The 22,156-nt window shown below is 39.6% G+C and overlaps 1 protein-coding gene across 6 annotated transcripts in view; it reads left to right on the top strand.

Annotated features, from left to right (window-relative positions):
- Nucleotides 1–2,472: 2,472 nt before the first annotated feature.
- Nucleotides 2,473–22,156, top strand: part of LOC131936098 (plexin domain-containing protein 1) — a 35,846-nt gene continuing 16,162 nt past the window's right edge. For all 6 annotated transcript variants that reach the window (XM_059292956.1, XM_059292960.1, XM_059292955.1 and 3 more), the window contains exon 1: nt 2,473–2,579. In XM_059292956.1, the coding sequence (XP_059148939.1) occupies nt 2,486–2,579 (94 nt within the window). In that variant the 5' untranslated portion in view covers nt 2,473–2,485. The remainder of the gene's footprint in view (nt 2,580–22,156) is intronic.

The raw sequence follows: 22,156 nt of genomic DNA on the forward strand, positions 1-22,156 counted from the left end.
CTAGAAATCTAGATATAAATTAAAATAAATAATAAATTGGTTTAGCCAACTTTTAAGTCTTTTAAATCCTCGGCATTTTATTTGTATTTGGTACGCACCATTTATTTCCGGTAAGATTAACCAATCACCGCTTAGATACACCGTAAGATTTAGACCATGGGTTCCCAAACTGTCGGTCGCGACCCCCCCCCCCCCCCCCCCACTGGTAGATTAAACCCTAGCAATAAAAAAAAAACATAAATAATTAGAAGGCTATCTTAAATTCGGCTTTGCTAACATCACTGGAAATGAAGTAGAGAAGAAACAACGCGTACTGTGCAAAGTTGTTCTCAGTCATCAGTCTATGAAACCTACAAAACTAAGACGTCATTTTTAGACGAGTCATTCGGGACACACCAAAAAAGATATGGAGCTCTTTCGTCCTCATGAAGCTAGCTGCAAACGTCAGAGACAAGGAAACACAGCATTAGTTCAAGAATCATATGAATTCGCATTATAAATTGCCAAGCAAAAAAAAAAAAACCTCACACAATAGGAGAAAATCTCATCAAAACTTGAACGTTGAAGATGGTAAACTTAATTCTTGGGGATTCCAGTGCAGTAAAAATGCAACAAATATCTCTGTATTCAGCGTCTTATGGCAAACATGTACGCAGATGTTAAAGAATAAATTTTGAATGAAATCGAGTTTTCACCATTGTTTGCTTTTCAAGATGAGTCAACAGTCGTGAGTTCGTGTTCACAGTTGTTTGTCTTTGTGAGATTTATAGGCCTATTTCTTAAGATGATAGCAAAGAAGAGTCGCTATTTTATGAAGATATCTTGGAGAAAAGAAATGCATTTTTTAAAAGAAAAACTGGATGATTAAAATGGGAAAACTGCCGTGGGGCCTGTACGGTTCGTCGAAATCGGACTTTCAGAAAACAGTAAAAGATTTAGCTTCCTAATCATGAGGAATCCATTGCATGATTCACCGGTATGTCCTCGTCAGAAAGACTCTTCCGACTCCATTGCTAATGAAAGTCTTAAATTATATTAAATCTGGAGACCTAAACACCAGTCTGTTTAAAGAACTGTGCAAAGACACGGGCATCACGAGGTCCTGCTTTTCTACACTACAGTACGCTGGCTGTCAAAAGGAATTGTTGTGGGTCGTGTTTTTAAATTGACAGATGAAATCAAGTTGTTCCTGGAAGTGCAATGGAAACAAGGCCTTTTTATATACTTTAACGACAATTAGTGGTTGGAGAAAGTATCATACCTAGCAGATATATTCGAACAGCAAAATACTATCTCTTTTCATGATAATCTAGGGACATTTAAGTCAAAGGTGCAAAATTGGCGAAGAAAAATAAATCTTGGAAATATTGCCGTTTTTTGGGAAACTCTGCAGTCGGGTAGATGAATCTGTGAGATAAATAAAAATTTGAAAGATGATTCTGGGCATCTTAAATCTCTTAAAAACGCACGGCGGCGTTATATCCATGAGCTGAAAGAAGAATAATCTGTATTGACACGATACCCATTCTCTGCTCCCCTTAATGTTTCAAGCATTCCCCGTGAATTACCAGATGAATTATTAAATATGCGAAATGATTCAGCGTCACATACCATGTTAAATGAAAAACTGTTAACACAATTTGGTTTATTATGCACCATTCATACCCAAACGTGAAAATGATTGCCTTTCGAGTTTTTATCTCCTTTTGTGTCTATGTACTAATCTCCACCACCCACCAACCCTTCCCCCCCCTCGCAATCTTCGTCTTTATTCTTGGAATGTCTAGATCCGATCCCATATAATTCACATAAAACTGGTTTTAACAAACAAGTAAAACATAACATTGGCATTAATTATATTTAGAAAAAAGAATGTAGATCTAGATTCTAGATTTTTAGATTAAAAGTAGATCAAGTTGATTGGATGTTTTATTTTTCTAGGTCTGTCTAAATCAATGGTTCCCAGATTTTTTCGAGTGACGACCCCCTTTTATAAAAAAGTAAGTGACCCCTTAGAATTAAAAAGTCGAAACTAGTACAGAAATTAATAAGCACTAAAATATGTAGACTTTCAATATGCATTATTCTTGATAACTGTTTTAATACGATGAGTGAAATTACAGGCTATTAAATAGCCTCAAAATTCGCGGTTGAGTTTGTATTAACGTCAACATCATGTCATTCTCAACATGAATTTATAGAAGACCCTTTAAGGTGCTCTTAATAAACTTATATAGACCTAAAGCTTACATATGTTTAACCTACATAAAGCTGTGTCTATTTTGCAAAAATATTAAATTTATTTCAACTGAAAATCTGAATTCAACAGTACTAATCTATTAGGCCTACTCCTTTCTCGTTGGTCTTAGATTCCTATTTCATTTTTCATGGGACAAAAAATACTTTCGTCTTTCCTAATCACAACACCGCAAAGCTTATGTAACGTCTCCGAGATTAAGCGAGATCGCTGAGGTAAATAAAGTAGATGACAAACATGGCGGTTAACGTCTACACTGCCTTCATTTGGGGGCTCCAATTAATAATTTTTCTTAAATTATTTTCGCCAACAACATCAGCAAGTAAGTAATCCATTGTTTAAAATTTTACTTTTATCTCTCCCAAATCACTTGTTTAAAGCAAACATTGAATTTAGCTTTAAATACATGCCCCCAAACGAGTTACAGAGACTTCAGAATCAGAAGTTCAGAAAAAGTGAGAATTTTATTTTATATTTTTACTTTGTTTTTCTTATAAAAATGAAAAAAAAAAAACACTATTTTTTACCGCATGTAATTTAGTGCTATTGTTTTAAATTTTAAGCTGTTCTCTTTACAGTAAGAAATATATTTCCACTTCATTTTGATGGACTAGGTCACTAGTCACTAGATCTAGGTTCTAGGAAAACTCCAGAAACCGCAGAAACTAGAGGTCCTTTTAATTTTAAATTAAAAAATTATAGAGTCTAGATCTAAAACTTATTTGTCTAAACTAAAACAGAAGTGGGTTAGACTCCATTATTTATATGATTATAGTGTATTTTATTTGCAGCTTCTTGTTAATCTCCAGTTATGCATACTTAATATAATCACAACCGAAACACAAGAAATGTTAGGAAACCAATAACTAGATCTAGAGTATTCTAGAGTAAAGTGGCGTCTGCGGACAGTTAAAACTGCCATAGCAACCATACAATCCAAACAATTATCAGTAAGAGAAGCGGCTTCCAAATTTGAATTCCTAGCTCTACGCTGCAAGTTTAATTACTGTAAATTGATGTTGTATTTCTACATCTCGGTTTTAAAAAAATCTAGTCTAGATGTTAAATTTAATTAAAACTTATTTCATATTTCTTCAAATTTTATTGTTTTCTAATATATTAATTTATAAAACTATCAACAACACTATTTATATGTGTAACATATTTATTTCAATTATTTAAATAGAAACAAAATGAACAAAATATGCTTTGTCCGCATAAGGAGCAAGGGGGAAAAAAAAAAAATTTAAAAAAAAAAATGCGCTTGGTGTCCGCACAGAGTCTCAGCACTAAAAATTTTAATACATCCGGTGCTATGTGTAAGTGAATGAATACAAAATGACTCATATGTGACTACACTAGAAAGAATGCAAAGTAACAGTACTTTTGGTTTATTTCTATGTGAAACTGTTACTGAATGGCGTTCAATGTAAATCGGGAGATTAGATTTTTTGCTACGTCTGTCCGCAGATGCCACTTTACTCTAGAAATACTTTTTACTTTCTCGTATATACGAAGTATAGAGAAAGCATTGTAATCGCGCAAAAAAACATAATTTTGCAATCTTGTCCGTATGTCTGTGTGTGTGTCTATCTGTGTGTAAACACGATAACTTGAGTACCGTTACAGCTAGGTTGATGAAATTTCATATATAAGTATTTTATCAAAATCGTAGATCCGTATCAACTTTTGAGCGATTTCCGATAACCAGAAGTGGTACTTTTTCTACTTTTTCAAAAGCCTATAACTTGAGTACTATTTCAGATAGATAAATGAAATTTCACATGTAAGTAAAAGATCTAACTCTCTACCTTCTGTCAAATTTTGAGTAATTTCCGTTGACTGGAAGTAGTAATTTACGCTATTTCCAATTTCTCAAAAAACTAATGTAAATTTTTAAAGTACTAATAATATTGCGCACTATTATGCACTTTTTATTTGGAGTTCACTTGGTGTGCAATTCTTTTGTCTACGAGATTTTATTCTATTTTTAAAACTTTAAGTATTTAAAATTGATTAAAAATCACGTCTATAGAGGAGATCACTCTCGGTTTATTTATTTTTATTTCTGTGTTCGTTTTTGAAAATTTTGTCAAAGCTTGAGAAAAATCCAAATTTGACATAAAATAAACGTGCGCTAATTAGTAATTAGGCCTAGATCTAGTTGTTTTTTTTTTGTATTTGCAAAGATTTAATGGCTATGGGTAAAGTACGAAACACTAAATGACAAGGTTAAGTTTGTATTGTTATAAGAATCTTGCAATTTTAAATACCCAAGTTAATATCTAAACGACTGTAAAATCGCAGTAACCCCTTGACTATGTCAGGATTTTTATCCCTGCTGACCGCATACTGTTTAATTGAAACTGTAACGCTTGTTTACAATTCTGCAGTTACTCTATTCTTTTAAGTCTGTTTTAATTAAAATGTGACAAATTCCTTTAAAAAAAAAGTAGGCCTAGATATGCTATTGTGTTTTCCTAACATTACTGTGGGTTTCGGTTATTTTTAGAATAGAATACACTCAATCAGAGGTGAATGAGAAGCCAAAAAATATACTAAAATCAAGCAAGTTTTACCTAGATGATGATGATGTGGTGGCTATTGTGTTAGGGTTTATTTGTCTGCCTTCTAAATATTAAACATAAGCTTAATCCTTACCTTTTTCTGTTTCTTGTTTTTAGTATTTTCAGTAACAAAACAAAATTTGAAAAAAAAAACCAATTAGCCTATGCCTATAGGCTTTTTTCAAAATCTTTTTTTCTTTCCTTTACATGGAAAATGTAAACATAGTATATCAAGGTCAAGTTGTGTTTCAAAAGTGTAAAATATTGGAAACTACCTACCAAAATGTAGTGTGCAAAAGCATTTATTTTTTAAATTATTGGATCACAAGTGACACCACCAAAAAGCATTGTTCATTAATGATGGAAATTGGAAATAACTAAGACAATTAGACCTAGTTGTTAACAGAAAAATAATCACAGTATTTCTCTTCCTGAAGTCACGCTCAAGTAAAAAAAAATTCAGATTTAAATTCCATGCAGATAAATAACAAGATATGCTGCCTTATACCCAAAACAATATCTTCTAACTCCCTGTATAAGCTAATTATATAGATCTAACATTGTTTCTTCAAATAATTAATAGGGCCTATCTGTATTTTTACGTCTGCATTAATTTTTACTGGCATAATATTTGACAAAATATTTTTTGCACCCAGGTCATCAATAGTTATCTGTAGTTTCTTATCAAAAGCCAGGGACGCTATTTATGAAATGCCTACTACTAGAAATCTAGATTTCTACTTAAGTAGTAGTCTTTAATTACTACACTATGTATGGATTTTAGTAGAATGAAAAATAAATATAAATTATCACATTAAAAATGTCTCATATTGTGCTCACTCAGAATAAAATAAAATAGCAAAAATTTTAGGTCTAGCTCAGTTTTTATTGGATGGTTGTTGTTCATAAAGTGTGGGATCCCCATTTTTTTTTTGGCTTTGGCCATTTGTAATCATAGCCTTTTTACTTGGTGTAGCATTTTATTTATACTTGCTGAATTTATCTAGAATAATATCAAGAACTTATACATACTTATGTATAACAGAACTTATTCAACTAAATAAAAATACTACAGAAAGTACATTTTTTGTTGGTTTTTTACCTCTTCCACTAATATTGCAGGTTGTGCAAAAGACTTGTACATTTCATTTGCACAACCTGCAATATAAAGTGGAAGAAATACATTTGTCAAGGGTTTACTTTACATTTAAAAAATAAAACCCCTTAAGGGGGGACAGTCATGAAATACCATTTTTTGCACAATTGAACTATTTTACAGAAAATAACTCATTTATGGCATTAGTATATATGTTTAATACACTTTGGTGTAAAAAAAATTTCATGGTAATCGTTAGCCAATTAAATTGATTAAATTTGGCGGGAAAAATGTACAGTTTTTACATACAATTTTTAAAAAACTTTTCCTCAGTAACTATCTATAATTATAAGTCCAACTTTTGGATTTAGATAGTCCACATGTATGTGAGAAAATCCATAGAAGAAAATTTATATATTTGCAGAAACTTTTTTAATTATGAATTTTCTACTAATGACTAATTAATTTGAACCTATAAGGTTTGCAAAAAATTATGTATAAAAAAAAGTATTGAAGATAGCTTCATTATTCTTCTGCTTGTTTTTTCAACAGTGTGTTATGTAGCTTCAGCAGAAATTTCATGTAAATTGAACAAGTAGTTTTTGAGGAAAATGTTTTTGAGTGTTCAAAAATGTAAAAAAATACGTTATTGAGAAAACGCTAAAAATGTAACAAAAATGGAAAAAAAAGCTTTTTTCATTGAAAATACAATATAAAGAGCTATTTTAAAAGCTTTATCAACATGTTTATGATGGTAATTTCATCATTAGTAGTAAATTAAGTAAAAACTGATTTTGTAAAAAGGGTTTGAAAAAGACTACATATATTGATGGAAATATAAAATTTAAATTTAAAAAAAAAAAACAAGTTTTTACACTAATAAAACTAACTTAGCTTAAAGAAATAACAATTTAGAAGGCTCCAGAACTGTATGAAGGCCCTCCCTCCAGCTTCTCAAACTCCTGTTGGGCTTTTGAGCTGGCGAGAGCCATTCTGGACCTTCTCCTTTTGACTTCCACTGACGCCTTTCATTCAGCACTGTCAATCCTCCTCTTGTCACGCCTTGCTGCTTTGACTTGAGAAGAAGTGGCATAGGAACAGCCAATGGCATCCATAAAAGCAGCCAGATGTTTACTGCCACCATTAAACTCACTGACTGATCTCAACGCCATAAGATTTGCGCACCAGGTCAATAGATGTGTCAAGAATGGCGTTGGAGAAATGTTTTGAAGAAATTGATATTTTGTTCAGGATATTGCAGTATGATGACTCTGTCATTCCTTCAATGGCCATGGCATTGCAAAACTTATCCATAGCAGCATAGCCTAATCCTATGTTGAGGAAAGCAGCGACAAATTTCTTATTGATATCATAACACCTGTCCCTGCTACTCATATTGGAGCTTGATCCTGCTGCTATGGAGTTGCACACTGTGCAGCTGACTTGCAGTTGATGTGCTAGACCCTTGCGTCCAGTCGAAATAAGTTGCAAGGGCCCTTGAAATGTACTGCACTGAGCTGCCGAAAAGAGGGCGTTTACTTCACCCAGGTCTACAATGACCAGCCCTCCAACTGTAGTAGCTTGAGGTGCTTCACATTGTAAAACATGCTAAGTTTTCTCTTGGAGGCACTGACCACTGTGGGGATGGTTGTATATCCAGTAGTAGGAGTAGTGGCAGCAGTGGGTGTAGTGGCAGCAGTGGGTGTAGTGGCAGCAGTTGATGCAGTGGCAGCAGTGGGTGTAGTGGCAGCAGTTGATGCAGTGGCAGCAGTTGATGCAGTGGCAGCAGTTGATGTAGTGGCAGCTGTTGATGCAGTGGCAGCAGTTGATGCAGTGGGTGTAGTGGCAGCAGTTGATGTAGTGGCAGCAGTTGATGCAGTGGCAGCAGTTGATGCAGTGGCAGCAGTGGGTGTAGTGGCAGCAGTGGATGCAGTGGTAGCAGTGGGTGTAGTGGCAGCAGTTGATGCAGTGGCAACAGTGGGTGTAGTGGCAGCAGATGATGCAGTGGCAGCAGTGGGTGTAGTGGCAGCAGTGGGTGTAGTGGCAGCAGTGGGAGTAGTGGCAGCAGTGGGTGTAGTGGCAGCAGTGGGTGTAGTGGCAGCAGTGGGTGTAGTGGCAGCAATTGATGCAGTGGCAGCAGTTGATGCAGTGGCAGCAGTTGATGTAGTGGCAGCAGTTGATGCAGTGGCAGCAGTTGATGCAGTGGGTGTAGTGGCAGCAGTTGATGTGGTGGCAGCAGTTGATGCAGTGGCAGCAGTTGATGCAGTGGCAGCAGTGGGTGTAGTGGCAGCAGTGGGTGTAGTGGCAGCAGTGGGTGCAGTGGTAGCAGTGGGTGTAGTGGCAGCAGTTGATGCAGTGGCAGCAGTGGGTGCAGTGGCAGCAGATGATGCAGTGGCAGCAGTTGATGCAGTGGCAGCAGTTGATGCAGTTGATGCAGTGGCAGCAGTGGGTGTAGTGGCAGCAGTGGGTGTAGTGGCAGCAGTGGGTGTAGTGGCAGCAGTAGTTGTGCTTGAACCAGCAGCCTCTGGATCTGCAGTAGATCCTGCAAGAGCTGATTTTTGCTGCTTGGTAGCACAAGCCTTATCCAATGTACTTCAATGTAGCCTTCTGCTTTCTGGAAGCCTTTCCCTTTTTTGCATACAACTTTTGTACAGGCATTGTAGATCTGTAAAACAAGTCATAATAATGTATAAGCTGTTGAAAAAAAAAATCACAACGGACTAAAAGGTATGCACATTATCTGCATACATTGATTACATTCAGCCTTTGATAGCTAGGCTAAGACTAAGAGCCTAAGCCCTAAGACTAAGATCTAGTTTACGTAGTAAATTTACTAGATCTACATCAAAATCTACGTAAATCTGGTATCTAAGATAAAACTATAGTTTATACTTTGATAAAGGAATAGAAATAATTGAAAAATTCATAATTTACCTTCAAATAAATTCCAGAAACGAAAAATAATTCAAAAAGTGGAAAGTGAAAGTTATTGCAAATGTCAACTACAGCTCGGCTAAAAATAGCATCTCCAAGGATACCGCCGACACATCCTGACAAAATTTAGAAAACTTGAGCTTGGCGCACGCTATTTTTAGACAGTAGCGTCATGTGACATCTATTGACCAATAGATACATGACTCTTCCCATTTTGAAGCACACTTTCATTGCGTGTTTTGAACTACTTTATTTAGAACTAGGTCAATGTGCCTAGCCTAACTGGACTGACCTCGAAATTCCGCGTATTTTGATATATGGTAAGCTAGGCTTACTGCGGTGTGTAGATCTCGCTACACATCGTTGTGATGGGCGTATATCGGGGTGAAATACATTTTTTTACACACACACACCCACTTCAAATGCAAAAACAAGTGTAAAAACTATATTTTATAGTAAATTTGATAAGTATATTATGTTTATAAGTGGTTAAAGTAATAGAAAAAAAAATAAAAAAAAAAATGAATTTTCGGAGGTCGACCATGATTTTTCAAGCTTAGTTCATCGATGCGCCCCCTTAAGCAATGTCTGTGATGTATCTTAACAGCCTGTTTATTTTGGACAGGTGATGTAGCATTGACCTTGTTATGTTTGTGATCAGGTTTTTTTTTTTGGTGCTGGAAATTTTTTAGTGTATACTCAAATATTAAAAATGTAGGTAGTTAAAGGGTTATATAAAAATATAAAATATAAGAAAACTTTCAATCTTCTGTTGAAGCCGCACAAATAATCCTTGCTTGAAAGATGAGGTTTAAAGCTGATATTAGTAATATTTTGATCATGGTCACTTTGTATAAGACTTCTTACATACAGGAGCTAGATCTATATTTTACTGCATTAAAGATATGTTTAAATATATATTTTTCATCATCATTGCTTTGTAAATTCATATAATTCTTAAACATGTATTCAATTACTGGATTACATACAATAAGGTCTGCTACCATTGTTTAATTCACCTCATCTGAACAGCAGATTATAACTATATGAACCTATCCAGCTGCCAGTGACTGGTCACCTAACTTCCCATAGGTTTCTACTCCTATCTACTTCAATACTACTTGACTAGTGGCTAGCTACTTAAATACTATGTTATTCTACTTTTCTCTTCTCCTTGCCCTAATTCTAAAAGTATCAAAGTTTGTGTTATCAGACTCAGCTCAGTTTGGGCATGAAAAAATTAAAGATTTGGGCCTTTGCTAACACATTATTCATTAAAAGTTAGTATTTAAAAAGGTATTTACTATTTTAATTAACATTGATTAAGAATGAAATAAAAACTGATAAAAATGAAATATTAATTTCTACACTATGGAATGTAAAAAAAAATAATTAAAAACACTTTGAATAGTGTAAGTTGAATTTTTCTAGAAACTAGAAGGATTCAGATGGATGCTGACCAGGATTAATCATTTAAATATTACCAACAGATTAGCTATCATTTCTTCAGCTGTGACACATCTCAAAATCTAGTCTTCTGTAGGGTAGTTATTGATTATCTATGTCCACTTATTCATTTCAAGCAATATCTTTGCTGATGCTACCAAAAAAGGACAAGTGGTATTTAGTAAAATTATAAAAGCCTACATGAAATAGTAAACCAACATTTACATAGTCATCTAAACCAGAGGCGTAGCGACACTTCCCAGCGCCGGGGACAAACTTTCAATTTGGCCCCCCCCCCACCTCGGGAGCAAATTTTCAATTTGCACCCCCCTCAAACTTTCGATTTGCACCCCCACCACCATCAAAATATTTATAATGCAAAAATGCCCAGGGACATATGTACCCGCCTCGCTACGCCTCTGATCTAAACAACTGTCTGTACCAGCATTTCATGACATACCAGCAGTATTATTAATGTTCTTACAGCAATGAAATGAAGGCTTAAAAGTAATAGTTAATTTTTTTTTAAAATTTGTTATATTTTTATTGCTGTCTACATAAATTTTGTTAGTTCTTGCAAGGAGCCCTGCATATATAATTATTTTTTAAGTTGAAGTAGTGAGTTGGTGAGCTTGATACAGATTTCATGCGCCCCACTTTATCTCTGATGTAATAAAGGTCATTTTTTCATGTGCGAATGACTTGATTTAAAAATCAGGCACCTGTTGTGTTTGGACATTGCCAGACTTTGACCAGCTTGTTCTCAAACCACTGTGTGTTGGTGGGTGTGCTCGAGAAATCATTTTAAAAGCAACCAATCAATGCTTAGCCTATTAAAGATAAGGACAGTTAATTTTTTTTTTACTTTTAATGCAATTAAAACTTTGTTATTATAAAAGTTTCCCTACAAGTTTTATGTTTACATGTAAACAAACCAGAATGGAGGGTGGGATCCTCATTTTCTTAGGCTCAATGAACATGGTAGGGGATATACTAGGTATCATTAGCTTTATGTGTAGGACAACATGTCCTCCATTAATTGCTGCCCAAAAAAGATTCCTTTGATAGACTTGGATGACAGTTTGTATTGTGCATTAGTCTGGGTTAATTAATGTTTCTTGTATTGTAAATATTTCCATTGTCCTGGGCCATTCCATGCCAGGTCACCTAAACCTGATTCAGGTCATTGGAGTTAAATTATTTGGCAATTTTCAGCATGTCATATCTTATGAATGGCTAGCTCTATTCATGCCAAGTGGAGAAAAATAAATGCCTGTATTAATCATGCATAATCCTTCACTTTGTTTATTACACTAATGTTGTTTCAGCAGTTGGTTGAAAGCACTTCATAATAAAATTGATCCCTGTTGGTGAGCTCATTGGAATTTCTATTGTCTATCTTACGTTAGATAATCATAGTGTAATTGTTGTCATTAATCTAGAAACTGTTAGCTACTCTATATAAGCGGTCGTGTTATCTATTTTAATCTTTCAACACTCAACGAGAATTAATTTCAGAGTAGCATCTATTAAATGTTTTCTTTATGAAATGTGATGGGCTTTAGGCTTACATTAGTGACAGCCGGGCTCTAAAGGCACTTGGTCGCTAGCCTCTAGAAACATCGTGCCACTGCCTTATAGCCATAGAAGCATCAGTACCATGGGGAAACTTTCTCTTACAGCGTCCACTTGCTGTTCCAATTCTAAATACGCTTTGCAGGCTTTGTATGAAGCCTGCAATTTAGATAAGTGAATTTCAGACTTTAAAATGTCTGAAAAATGGTTGGGTTTCGGGCCTGTTTATAAAGAGTCTGGAATGTACATTTAAAAAGCCGTACAAATCCTGCATTTTGGAATTGAAGGATTAAGAAAGTTGAACATCATGCTTTTGCATTTTAAAATAAATGTCCTTATTTCGCATTTTGCAAAAAAAAAAATTCTTAACAGTAAACATTTGTTCAATGCACACGATATCGGCCGAGCTCAATTGGTATTCAAGCTATACTAAGTCAATTTAGTGAAGAAGAGGAGGGGGGATAGGCCAGAAAGGCGTGTCGTGTTTTATGGATGATGCCTTACACGGACACACCGAGTGGAATGTTCTCGACGGAGAGCGGTGACATCGAGAAATTTCTTACGATTCCTTGAAATAGAATTTTTATAATTAGCTTGTCGGGTTATATTCCCCAGGAAGCGTTCGATTCGTCAAAGAACGGAGGTTTAAGGTGCGATAAATTGGCACTTTTTATGATCTCGTACTTGCCGATATGTGAAACCTGTGTATTCGAATAGTTTGCAACGCCGATACTTTAAACCTATGTCATATTCTTTTGTCTTATTTCTATATACCTTTTTGTGTCGCATTGATATCAAAAGCCTCATGGAGACTAACATTAAATATGTGATCCTATCCTCTACTATCAGTGACTTGAAGCTGTGATCCCCTCCTCTATCACTGACTTGAAGCTGTGATCCCATCTTCTATCACTGACTTGAAGCTGTGATCCCCTCTATCACTGACTTGAAGCTGTGATCCCCTCTATCACTGACTTGAAGCTATGATCCCATCCTCTATCACTGACTTGAAGCTGTGATCCCCTCTATCACTGACTTGAAGCTGTGATCCCATCTTCTATCACTGACTTGAAGCTGTGATCCCCTCTATCACTGACTTGAAGCTGTGATCCCCTCTATCACTGACTTGAAGCTGTGATCCCCTCTATCACTGACTTGAAGCTGTGATCCCTCTATCACTGACTGTAGCTGTGATCCCATCTATCACTGACTGAAGCTGTGATCCCCTCTATCACTGACTTGAAGCTGTGATCCCCTCTATCACTGACTTGAAGCTATGATCCCCTCTATCACTGACTTGAAGCTGTGATCCCTCTATCACTGACTGTAGCTACGATCCCCTACTCTATCACTGACTGTAGCTGTGATCCCCTCCTCTATCACTGACTTGAAGCTATGATCCCCTCCTCTATCACTGACTTGAAGCTGTGATCCCCTCTATCACTGACTTGAAGCTATGATCCCATCCTCTATCACAGACTTGAAGCTGTGATCCCCTCTATCACTGACTTGAAGCTGTGATCCCCTCCTCTATCACTGACTTGAAGCTGTGATCCCCTCTATCACTGACTTGAAGCTGTGATCCCATCCTCTATCACTGACTTGAAGCTGTGATCCCCTCTATCACTGACTTGAAGCTGTGATCCCCTCTATCACTGACTTGAAGCTGTGATCCCATCCTCTATCACTGACTGAAGCTGTGATCCCATCCTCTATCACTGACTTGAAGCTGTGATCCCATCCTCTATCACTGACTTGAAGCTATGATCCTATCCTCTATCACTGACTTGAAGCTATGATCCCATCCTCTATCACTGACTTGAAACTGTGATCCCATCTATCACTGACTTGAAGCTGTGATCCCCTCCTCTATCACTGACTTGAAGCTGTGATCCCTCTATCACTGACTTGAAGCTGTGATCCCCTCCTATATCACTGACTTGAAGCTGTGATCCTATCCTCTATCACAGACTTGAAGCTGTGATCCCTCTATCACTGACTTGAAGCTGTGATCCCCTCTATCACTGACTTGAAGCTGTGATCCCCTCTATCACTGACTTGAAAATGTGATCCCCTCTATCACTGACTTGAAGCTGTGATCCCCTCCTCTATCACTGACTTGAAGCTATGATCCCATCCTCTATCATTGACTTGAAGCTGTGATCCCCTCTATCACTGACTTGAAGCTGTGATCCCTCTATCACTGACTGTAGCTGTGATCCCCTCTATCACTGACTGAAGCTGTGATCCTATCCTCTATCACAGACTTGAAGCTATGATCCCCTCCTCTATCACGGACTGAAGCTGTGATCCTATCCTCTATCACAGACTTGAAGCTGTGATCCCCTCTATCACTGACTTGAAGCTCTGATCCCCTCTATCACTGACTTGAAGCTGTGATCCCCTCTATCACTGACTTGAAGCTCTGATCCCCTCTATCACTGACTTGAAGCTGTGATCCCCTCTATCACTGACTTGAAGCTGTGATCCCCTCCTCTATCACTGACTTGAAGCTATGATCCTATCCTCTATCACTGACTTGAAGCTATGATCCCATCCTCTATCACTGACTTGAAGCTGTGATCCCCTCTATCACTGACTTGAAGCTGTGATCCCCTCTATCACTGACTTGAAGCTATGATCCCCTCTATCACTGACTTGAAGCTATGATCCCCTCCTCTATCACTGACTTGAAGCTGTGATCCCCTCTATCACTGACTTGAAGCTATGATCCCATCCTCTATCACAGACTTGAAGCTGTGATCCCCTCTATCACTGACTTGAAGCTGTGATCCCCTCCTCTATCACTGACTTGAAGCTGTGATCCCCTCTATCACTGACTTGAAGCTGTGATCCCATCCTCTATCACTGACTTGAAGCTGTGATCCCCTCTATCACTGACTTGAAGCTGTGATCCCCTCTATCACTGACTTGAAGCTGTGATCCCATCCTCTATCACTGACTGAAGCTGTGATCCCATCCTCTATCACTGACTTGAAGCTGTGATCCCCTCTATCACTGACTTGAAGCTATGATCCTATCCTCTATCACTGACTTGAAGCTATGATCCTATCCTCTATCACTGACTTGAAGCTATGATCCCATCCTCTATCACTGACTTGAAACTGTGATCCCATCTATCACTGACTTGAAGCTGTGATCCCCTCCTCTATCACTGACTTGAAGCTGTGATCCCTCTATCACTGACTTGAAGCTGTGATCCCCTCCTATATCACTGACTTGAAGCTGTGATCCTATCCTCTATCACAGACTTGAAGCTGTGATCCCTCTATCACTGACTTGAAGCTGTGATCCCCTCTATCACTGACTTGAAGCTGTGATCCCCTCTATCACTGACTTGAAAATGTGATCCCCTCTATCACTGACTTGAAGCTGTGATCCCCTCCTCTATCACTGACTTGAAGCTATGATCCCATCCTCTATCACAGACTTGAAGCTGTGATCCCTCTATCACTGACTTGAAGCTGTGATCCCCTCTATCACTGACTTGAAGCTGTGATCCCCTCTATCACTGACTTGAAAATGTGATCCCCTCTATCACTGACTTGAAGCTGTGATCCCCTCCTCTATCACTGACTTGAAGCTATGATCCCATCCTCTATCACTGACTTGAAGCTGTGATCCCCTCTATCACTGACTTGAAGCTATGATCCCATCCTCTATCATTGACTTGAAGCTGTGATCCCCTCTATCACTGACTTGAAGCTGTGATCCCTCTATCACTGACTGTAGCTGTGATCCCCTCTATCACTGACTGAAGCTGTGATCCTATCCTCTATCACAGACTTGAAGCTATGATCCCCTCCTCTATCACGGACTGAAGCTGTGATCCTATCCTCTATCACAGACTTGAAGCTGTGATCCCCTCTATCACTGACTTGAAGCTCTGATCCCCTCTATCACTGACTTGAAGCTGTGATCCCCTCTATCACTGACTTGAAGCTCTGATCCCCTCTATCACTGACTTGAAGCTGTGATCCCCTCTATCACTGACTTGAAGCTGTGATCCCCTCCTCTATCACTGACTTGAAGCTATGATCCTATCCTCTATCACTGACTTGAAGCTATGATCCCATCCTCTATCACTGACTTGAAGCTGTGATCCCCTCTATCACTGACTTGAAGCTGTGATCCCCTCTATCACTGACTTGAAGCTATGATCCCCTCTATCACTGACTTGAAGCTATGATCCCATCCTCTATCACTGACTTGAAGCTGTGATCCCCTCCTATATCACTGACTTGAAGCTGTGATCCCTCCTCTATCACTGACTTGAAGCTGTGATCCCCTCTATCACTGACTTGAAGCTGTGATCCCCTCTATCACTGACTTGAAGCTGTGATCCCCTCTATCACTGACTTGAAACTGTGATCCCCTCCTCTATCACTGACTTGAAGCTATGATCCCATCCTCTATCACTGACTTGAAGCTGTGATCCCCTCCTATATCACTGACTTGAAGCTGTGATCCCCTCCTCTATCACTGACTTGAAGCTGTGATCCCCTCTATCACTGACTTGAAGCTGTGATCCCCTCTATCACTGACTTGAAGCTGTGATCCCCTCTATCACTGACTTGAAACTGTGATCCCCTCCTCTATCACTGACTTGAAGCTATGATCCCATCCTCTATCATTGACTTGAAGCTGTGATCCCCTCTATCACTGACTTGAAGCTGTGATCCCTCTATCACTGACTGTAGCTGTGATCCCCTCTATCACTGACTGAAGCTGTGATCCCTCTATCACTGACTGTAGCTGTGATCCCCTCTATCACTGACTGAAGCTGTGATCCTATCCTCTATCACAGGCTTGAAGCTGTGATCCCCTCCTCTATCACTGACTTGAAGCTATGATCCCATCCTCTATCACAGACTTGAAGCTGTGATCCCCTCCTCTATCACTGACTTGAAGCTATGATCCCATCCTCTATCACTGACTTGAAGCTGTGATCCCCTCTATCACAGACTTGAAGCTGTGATCCCCTCTATCACTGACTTGAAGCTCTGATCCCCTCTATCACTGACTTGAAGCTGTGATCCCCTCTATCACTGACTTGAAGCTCTGATCCCCTCTATCACTGACTTGAAGCTGTGATCCCCTCTATCACTGACTTGAAGCTGTGATCCCCTCCTCTATCACTGACTTGAAGCTATGATCCTATCCTCTATCACTGACTTGAAGCTATGATCCCATCCTCTATCACTGACTTGAAGCTGTGATCCCCTCTATCACTGACTTGAAGCTGTGATCCCCTCTATCACTGACTTGAAGCTGTGATCCCATCCTCTATCACTGACTTGAAGCTGTGATCCCCTCTATCACTGACTTGAAGCTGTGATCCCCTCTATCACTGACTTGAAGCTGTGATCCCATCCTCTATCACTGACTGAAGCTGTGATCCCATCCTCTATCACTGACTTGAAGCTGTGATCCCATCCTCTATCACTGACTTGAAGCTGTGATCCCATCCTCTATCACTGACTTGAAGCTGTGATCCCCTCCTCTATCACTGACTTGAAGCTATGATCCCATCCTCTATCACTGACTTGAAACTGTGATCCCATCTATCACTGACTTGAAGCTGTGATCCCCTCCTCTATCACTGACTTGAAGCTGTGATCCCTCTATCACTGACTTGAAGCTGTGATCCCCTCCTATATCACTGACTTGAAGCTGTGATCCTATCCTCTATCACAGACTTGAAGCTGTGATCCCTCTATCACTGACTTGAAGCTGTGATCCCCTCTATCACTGACTTGAAGCTGTGATCCCCTCTATCACTGACTTGAAAATGTGATCCCCTCTATCACTGACTTGAAGCTGTGATCCCCTCCTCTATCACTGACTTGAAGCTATGATCCCCTCCTCTATCACTGACTGAAGCTGTGATCCTATCCTCTATCACAGACTTGAAGCTATGATCCCCTCCTCTATCACGGACTGAAGCTGTGATCCTATCCTCTATCACAGACTTGAAGCTGTGATCCCCTCTATCACTGACTTGAAGCTCTGATCCCCTCTATCACTGACTTGAAGCTGTGATCCCCTCTATCACTGACTTGAAGCTCTGATCCCCTCTATCACTGACTTGAAGCTGTGATCCCCTCTATCACTGACTTGAAGCTGTGATCCCCTCCTCTATCACTGACTTGAAGCTATGATCCTATCCTCTATCACTGACTTGAAGCTATGATCCCATCCTCTATCACTGACTTGAAGCTGTGATCCCCTCTATCACTGACTTGAAGCTGTGATCCCATCCTCTATCACAGACTTGAAGCTGTGATCCCTCTATCACTGACTTGAAGCTGTGATCCCCTCTATCACTGACTTGAAGCTGTGATCCCCTCTATCACTGACTTGAAAATGTGATCCCCTCTATTACTGACTTGAAGCTGTGATCCCCTCCTCTATCACTGACTTGAAGCTATGATCCCATCCTCTATCACTGACTTGAAGCTGTGATCCCCTCTATCACTGACTTGAAGCTATGATCCCATCCTCTATCATTGACTTGAAGCTGTGATCCCCTCTATCACTGACTTGAAGCTGTGATCCCTCTATCACTGACTGTAGCTGTGATCCCCTCTATCACTGACTGAAGCTGTGATCCTATCCTCTATCACAGACTTGAAGCTATGATCCCCTCCTCTATCACGGACTGAAGCTGTGATCCTATCCTCTATCACAGACTTGAAGCTGTGATCCCCTCTATCACTGACTTGAAGCTCTGATCCCCTCTATCACTGACTTGAAGCTGTGATCCCCTCTATCACTGACTTGAAGCTCTGATCCCCTCTATCACTGACTTGAAGCTGTGATCCCCTCTATCACTGACTTGAAGCTGTGATCCCCTCCTCTATCACTGACTTGAAGCTATGATCCTATCCTCTATCACTGACTTGAAGCTATGATCCCATCCTCTATCACTGACTTGAAGCTGTGATCCCCTCTATCACTGACTTGAAGCTGTGATCCCCTCTATCACTGACTTGAAGCTATGATCCCCTCTATCACTGACTTGAAGCTATGATCCCATCCTCTATCACTGACTTGAAGCTGTGATCCCCTCCTATATCACTGACTTGAAGCTGTGATCCCCTCCTCTATCACTGACTTGAAGCTGTGATCCCCTCTATCACTGACTTGAAGCTGTGATCCCCTCTATCACTGACTTGAAGCTGTGATCCCCTCTATCACTGACTTGAAACTGTGATCCCCTCCTCTATCACTGACTTGAAGCTATGATCCCATCCTCTATCACTGACTTGAAGCTGTGATCCCCTCCTATATCACTGACTTGAAGCTGTGATCCCCTCCTCTATCACTGACTTGAAGCTGTGATCCCCTCTATCACTGACTTGAAGCTGTGATCCCCTCTATCACTGACTTGAAACTGTGATCCCCTCCTCTATCACTGACTTGAAGCTATGATCCCATCCTCTATCATTGACTTGAAGCTGTGATCCCCTCTATCACTGACTTGAAGCTGTGATCCCTCTATCACTGACTGTAGCTGTGATCCCCTCTATCACTGACTGAAGCTGTGATCCCTCTATCACTGACTGTAGCTGTGATCCCCTCTATCACTGACTGAAGCTGTGATCCTATCCTCTATCACAGGCTTGAAGCTGTGATCCCCTCCTCTATCACTGACTTGAAGCTATGATCCCATCCTCTATCACAGACTTGAAGCTGTGATCCCCTCCTCTATCACTGACTTGAAGCTATGATCCCATCCTCTATCACTGACTTGAAGCTGTGATCCCCTCTATCACAGACTTGAAGCTGTGATCCCCTCTATCACTGACTTGAAGCTCTGATCCCCTCTATCACTGACTTGAAGCTGTGATCCCCTCTATCACTGACTTGAAGCTCTGATCCCCTCTATCACTGACTTGAAGCTGTGATCCCCTCTATCACTGACTTGAAGCTGTGATCCCCTCCTCTATCACTGACTTGAAGCTATGATCCTATCCTCTATCACTGACTTGAAGCTATGATCCCATCCTCTATCACTGACTTGAAGCTGTGATCCCCTCTATCACTGACTTGAAGCTGTGATCCCCTCTATCACTGACTTGAAGCTGTGATCCCCTCCTCTATCACTGACTTGAAGCTATGATCCCATCCTCTATCACAGACTTGAAGCTGTGATCCCCTCCTCTATCACTGACTTGAAGCTATGATCCCATCCTCTATCACTGACTTGAAGCTGTGATCCCCTCTATCACTGACTTGAAGCTATGATCCCCTCCTGTCTTACCAATGAGGATTAAATGTGATGGCCTAACGTCTAGAAGGGGCTGGAGTCAACTAGATAGCTGGTGACAGTTTTCTTGTAGAGCTCGCACAATCAGCGCCCTCTCAAGATTAGCAAAGATCGATTATTTTCTCAATAGGGCACATTGAAGAAGAAAAAAAACTAGCTTGATGGTGAGGGGAATCCCTGTTTTCTGTTAAGTTAAATACACTTAAGAGCTATTTGATCCCATGTTACAAATTACGTCTACGGTCTGTAATGAGCTAATTGAAGTTTCTCCTGTCCATCTCGCGTAGATTATCGGCCTCTGTTGAAGTTTTTGTCATAACGGCTAGAACCTGTTAGCTATCTAGACTTCTATCTATATCTATATATATAATTCTCTTCTGGGAGACGCTGGAAAACAAGCTGTAAACGCGCTCCCTACCACCCCCACCCCTACATGGTTTTAGTGAGCTGTGTTCACTCTAAATGTTTACAAGCAGAGCCGGGTTTAGTGACGACTATTAGGGGCAGATAATTTAGTTTGAAACGATTTTAAACGTATGGGGGGGGGGGGGGGGGGGGGGGGGGGAGAAGGAGAGGGGGGGGGGGTTATGGTCCTTAACGTGCTACTTATAGTGTTTTGAAGAAATATTTTCAGTGGCAGCGTTGGTACCGTCGAATTCACAAATTATGCTGAAAAGTAGAAAAAACAACTAAATAGCGGCGTATGTTATGCCGCGGGCCGGCTCGTATATATATAATTCTCTTCTTGGAGACGTTAGAAAACACCAAGCCTGTTAGCGCGCTCCCTACCACCCCCACCCCTACATGGTCTGGTGAGCTGTGGTTCACGCTAAATGTTTACAATCGTAGATAGAGCCGGGATTAGTGACGGATATTAGGGGCAGATAATTTAGTTTGAAACGATTTTAAACTTAGGAGAGGTAACTAAGAGGAGGCTGCTTTCACTGGGGGAGGGGTAGGGGAAAGGAGGGGGTGAGGGTTATCGTCCTTAACGAGCTACTGATAGTGTTTTAAAGCAAATATATTAAGTTGCAGCATTGGTACTGTCGAATTCACAAATTATGAATGACTGTATAGTAGAAAATAAAACAACTAAATAGCGGCGTATAATACGCCGCGGGTCGGCTCGTTGTAGAAGTTTTGGTCAATCCCGGACTATGAACTGTTAGCTCTTGTAGTCCACGTATAGTCCCACGACTTGTGTAACACGCTAAGTGGTCACGTCCAAGCCTTTACACGTAAGCTGAGATTGACTGTAGTCCACTCAAACCTCCCAGTCAACATACCACAACTTATGCTATTTGCACCTTTAAAGATTCTGTTTGTTTGTCTAACCTTTAGGTCAGTGGTACAGGTGAATATGTTGCTTTCTTAACTGAAACTATTAGCCTCTGCATTTTTTCTCAATGTATTTGCACTGTCGTTGTACCTTGACCTTCTAACACTTGTATGTAGTTATGGTTACGTATATAAATAGCTAACCAAGGTTGTACCAGTTGTTGACGAATAGCCTGAATTTTGTTCAGTCGCCCACCAGCAAGCCATGCTCTATTTTGTAGAGAACTTTCAAATAAAAAAAGCAAGTGCAATTATGGCACAGGAAGTGAGCCACGTGGAGAAAATGGCCAAATGGAAGTGTCCTTTAGGGAAAAGGGGGCTCTTTTGATTCATTTATCTCGTGCTGTACAGTGTGCGACAGTAAAGACGAACTCTCGCTAGAAATACAGTGTGTTATTTACTAGTAGCTTACTAGGATAAAGTACACATCGTTTTATTAGCATGATATTGAAAGAGGGAACTCTTGGAACAGATTCAATTAGCTGGAGTTGGCGCGTTGATTAGTCAACCATAGATCTTTGTGTGTCTCACTCCGTGCTTGTCATTTCAAGCTAGAATCTATTCGTTGGCTGCTCTCTGCGGTGTTTATTTAGTTATATTCATGTCTATCTAGTTTTCGCAAGCTTTTTAAAACCTGACTTTTCTGTCGG

Source organism: Physella acuta, unplaced genomic scaffold (assembly GCF_028476545.2).
Source record: "Physella acuta isolate Inbredline_101_S28 unplaced genomic scaffold, ASM2847654v3 ptg000168l, whole genome shotgun sequence".
In the NCBI taxonomy this organism is placed as follows: Eukaryota; Metazoa; Mollusca; class Gastropoda; family Physidae; genus Physella; species Physella acuta.